General features: G+C 35.4%; 1 protein-coding gene across 1 annotated transcript; it reads right to left on the minus strand.

Moving 5' to 3' along the window:
• Window positions 1-341: 341 nt before the first annotated feature.
• LOC129925176 (uncharacterized) lies at window positions 342-3,370 on the minus strand. The gene is made up of 2 exons (XM_056023959.1): window positions 2,707-3,370; window positions 342-2,134 (listed from the first exon to the last, which is right to left on the minus strand). Exon 2 carries the CDS (start codon window positions 1,378-1,380, stop codon window positions 448-450), a length of 933 nt encoding a protein of 310 aa, XP_055879934.1. The 5' UTR covers window positions 1,381-2,134; window positions 2,707-3,370; the 3' UTR covers window positions 342-447.
• Between the last annotated feature and the right edge of the window lie 981 nt (window positions 3,371-4,351).

Here is a 4,351-nt window from a genome sequence, read left to right on the forward strand (position 1 = left end):
CTAAAGTACTCAAAATTTTTTTAATTTTTTGATTGCACCTGATAGATATTTGAATCCCATAGGTAACTGGCTAATTTTGTTTTGAAAATTATTACTGGTTTAATTTTTATGAATTTTTTAAATTTATTTTTTTCCGACCCCATTTTTCATGAGGTCACATCATTATTTTTATTTTTTTATGAAATTTATTATACATATTGAAAATTTTTGCAGCCTATTACCTATGATATACTATCAATAAACTACATGTGAAAAATTATTAGTCTAACTTATACAGAACTAAAGATTTTGAGATTCTTGTGGACAACATGCACCTAAAAATACATTTTGAGAAAAACGCATTTAAAGTTTTTAAAATGATATAAAATATTTATTGTAACCATAAAAATGAAAAAAAAGGGAATATTTACATAAAACAACATAATAGATAATAAAAAAAACAAAAAACTATTCATTAAAATGGCCTGATTGATAGGTTGGACCTTCTAGAACCTCTGCCCGGTGCTCATGCTCAATTCTTCGTTTTTTCAAGTTTTTTCTCCTGGACACTAATGCGATTGATTTTCTTTTTCTAACAAGCTGTAGTTTGACATTTTGCTTTTTCTCACTAGAAGAAATGTTCTTTAGTGTCCAGGGAATGCCTAATATGTCAAAAACTGATCTGATGCCAACAGGTCCATTATTGAAGGCTAAAACAGCAAGGTATGTCGCAGCCCTTACCGTTTTTAATGTTGCGAATTCTGTTTTGGGGCATCTTTGCCAAATGAGGGAATGAAAAGATTCATTGGCGTTTTGTGTTCCCATTCTAGAACATCTTTTTAACAGATCTGTGTCTGTTAGTCTTTTCATTATAGGAAATAACAGTTTACCTATTTCTGATGTGATGGTCTGGTTGTGTTTTTTATATGGCTGTTTTAGTGCCTCTGATCTCTTAAAGTGACACCAAGATGTAGCGCCATCAGGACACAACCTGTGGTTATGATCTAGGTCTGAGCTCATCATATGAAAAAATGAGCCCATAACAGCCAGCTTCATTTTTTGAATGTCGGGAGCATTTTGGCGCAGAGCTTTGGAATAGTAATTTGTAATTTTTTCAATTTTTGGCTTTGTAAGCCTATAATTTAGTTCTTTTTTGTTAGACATTTTTAAATTGTTCAAAGCATTAAACATTCTTTTTGAGATGTGGTTAATGCAGTCCTCTTTTAAGATTTCTACATCATATCCTGAGTTGGTAATGGCAGATGAATGCGATTTACTATCGCCATCACACAGCATCGTGCCATAAACAAGTTTTCTGGATGCCACAGAGCGCGAAAAGATTTTGGATGCTGCTGCGGCCTCCATTGCATTTGCTGAGCCACTGAAGTTTTTTTGACACATATGCTTAGAGGCATCAAAGTTTAGTTCTGCAGAGTTTCAATCACAAACATGGCAATAATTTGATAGGACTTCGGTGTCGATGACGAGTCCAGTATCAAAATCAATAACTGTGCCAATTCCTGAATGAGATGAGTGGCCCCTTTTATGCCAAGTCCCATCGAAAGAAACTGTAATAACAGGACAGCCTGTTGAACTTATTCTTTCATCTGTAGTTAGAGGTTGTGAAATGTTTCTTCCATGCACAACAGCAGATGCCCTAATCATACATTCTTCACCAGCTTCAATTATAGCGGTATTGACTATGTTAGCTAGATTGTTATAAGTATTTCTGTGCATGCAGGGCATACTCATAAGTCCACAAAACCTATCAAATTTAGAATGCGAGATTCCAGATTCTTTTAATGCAGCGACAGCGCGGACATTAATATCCAGATGAACATCATTACTTTTTTTTGAGGTCCAGTCGGACCACAAATATGTTTCACAATTTAGGCATTTGATTTTAATCAAATGAGCCATGCCTTTTGATTGTGTGATGCACATAGTTAATTTGTTGTCAAAGCAATGTGGACAGCACAACAAGGAGACCATTGTGGTCAATTGCATTGAATTCATCATGACGTATATGAAATCTTCAGGCAGCCTCTTATTGGTGTTATCAGCGTTAGTAACTGCAGTTAGGGATATTTTTCGCTCAGCTGCACTTGCAGGCTGTGTTGTTGCTGCTTCAGATCCAGCTGTATCCAAAACAGAGCTGCAAACAAATAAAAAATAAATTAGAGGGTCTTTAAAAAAAAATTCAATAGTATGAAAGTACACGTCACATCTATCACAACATGAAGATTATTTTAAATTTTATAATGCATTTTAGAAATCATATATTGTATTAATCATAAAAAGTAAAGAATGTATAGAGACATGTTACATGTAATATAGATCTATATATGACAATATGTACTAGATCTAAAAAAAAACAACTAAGACCAAGACTTGAGTTGAAGTTGAAGTCCTACAATACTGTTCAATACATCATCATACACGATAATCAGATAATCTAATCTCTAGAGATTATCTAGTTCTAATGTGATCTATGCTCCTAATATAGACTAGATCTATAAAAGGATAGATCTCTATGTTTGCAATCATTTTCATGATATTTATTTAATGTCTATAGAATCTAGATTCTAGATCTAGATCTAGATGTGATTCATTGGATAAACACGTTGTCGAACTCAAAGAGCCAAGGTTTCATAGTCATTATTTTATGTGTCAGCACACGCTTGTCTAGTAAATAAAAAAAAAAGCAAACTCTAGATCTAGACTTACCTTTGTAATTGTGCATTTGTCTTTGAAGCATGTCGTCCTCTGGGCTTACAGTAACGTTTTTTCTTTCCAAACATATAACCTTTTGTTGGCATTTCTGAGTTTCAATAATGAATCGATTGTTGATGTGATGGAAGTTTACAGAAGAAGGACCGGTTCACGTCATGTGCGCATGCGTGCATACTTTGTAGTTACGGAAGCTTTTTCAGTGCGCATGCGTGTAATTACAGTAACTATAGAAGCTTTGATGGTGCGCATGCGTAAATATGGCTTTGTGGGTGTGTATATGAGGATATAGGGGAAGAAAAGAGGTAGTGACGTATTTTGAAAGTTCATTGCAGTACTATTTATTTATAGAATGAGAAACCATGCACATAATCGGAACTAGAAAAGTAGACCTTTGTATCGATACCATCTGTTAGGGATGAGAGCGTACATTAGCTTATCAACTATAGCTTACAAAATGTTGATTTTTCACCAAAACATCAAAATTTTGCTTATATATCTACATTTAAAATACAAAATTGATGTATAAAACGTATTTTTTTTAGTATTCTGATAGGGAATTCGTATTCTAGACATTTTAAACTATTAAAATCAATTAATTTTAAAATATCGATATTTTTGACCTAAATCTATGTTTTCTCACTGTGCATCCCCCTTAAAGAATTTATTTCCTGAATTTCTGTCTGATCTACTAAAGCGGCATTTCTGTTATCTTGGCTCCATCACATCCAGCGATGTTCTACTGGATAAAGAGATTAACAACAGGATAGTCAAGGAGATGGGCACCATGCCACGGTTGCAGAAAAGAGTGTGGGACAACATATTGCTGACTAACAATACTAAAGCCTTAGTCTACCGGACCCGTGTGATGAGCACTTTGATATACGGATATGAAACATGGTCAACCTACTCATGGCAGGAAAAAAAAAAGCAAAAGCTAAATATCTTCCACCTCGGATGCCTAAGGCGGATCTTTAAAATAATGTGGCAAGATAAAATAACCAATGAGGAAGTGCTACGAAGAACAGGGTGCCAGGACATCCGCTGTGTTATCAGCAGCAGACGCCTTGGCTGGCTTGGTCACGTTCACAGAATGCCATAAGGTCGACTTCCACAAGACATTCTGTACGGCAGGAAAACCGCTGGTCGTCCACTTTTAAGGTATACTGATGTATGCAAACGCGACATGAAGCTCTTCAAAATTGACACTAGCAGCTGGGAAAATGTGGCACTGTATAAATCCACAGTCCACATGGAGAGCGAGCATAAAGGAATGGTCCCGGTTTGCAGATGTGATACACAAGTAACACAACAGTAGTAGAAAGAAGGATCAAAGTGCAGTGGCGGCAGGCAATTACAAATGCCCAACCTGTGACCGCAGGCAGAGCCGGCCCTAACAATTACGTGGCCCTATGCGGAACAATTGCACGGGGCCTAGTCTGGGTAGGGATGAACATAATGTCAAAATTAGATTTTGTATTAGAAAATACATTCGTCTTTGCAATAAATTTTTATTAAATGAAAGCTCACAATGCCGTTTTTTTTTTTGTTATTTAATGGCATTTCAGTTTTGTCTATTTTTCAGTAGACTTTTTTTTTTGAGTTTTCAGGAGTTTTAAATAATTTCAGATTTCCAGAAGGC

Source organism: Biomphalaria glabrata, chromosome 3 (assembly GCF_947242115.1).
Source record: "Biomphalaria glabrata chromosome 3, xgBioGlab47.1, whole genome shotgun sequence".
Lineage (NCBI taxonomy): Eukaryota > Metazoa > Mollusca > Gastropoda > Planorbidae > Biomphalaria > Biomphalaria glabrata.

What these genes read in the sequence shown, in the direction of transcription:
- LOC129925176 (XM_056023959.1), bottom strand. Translation starts at nt 1,380, where the DNA reads ATGTGTCAAAAAAACTTCAGTGGCTCAGCAAATGCAATGGAGGCCGCA.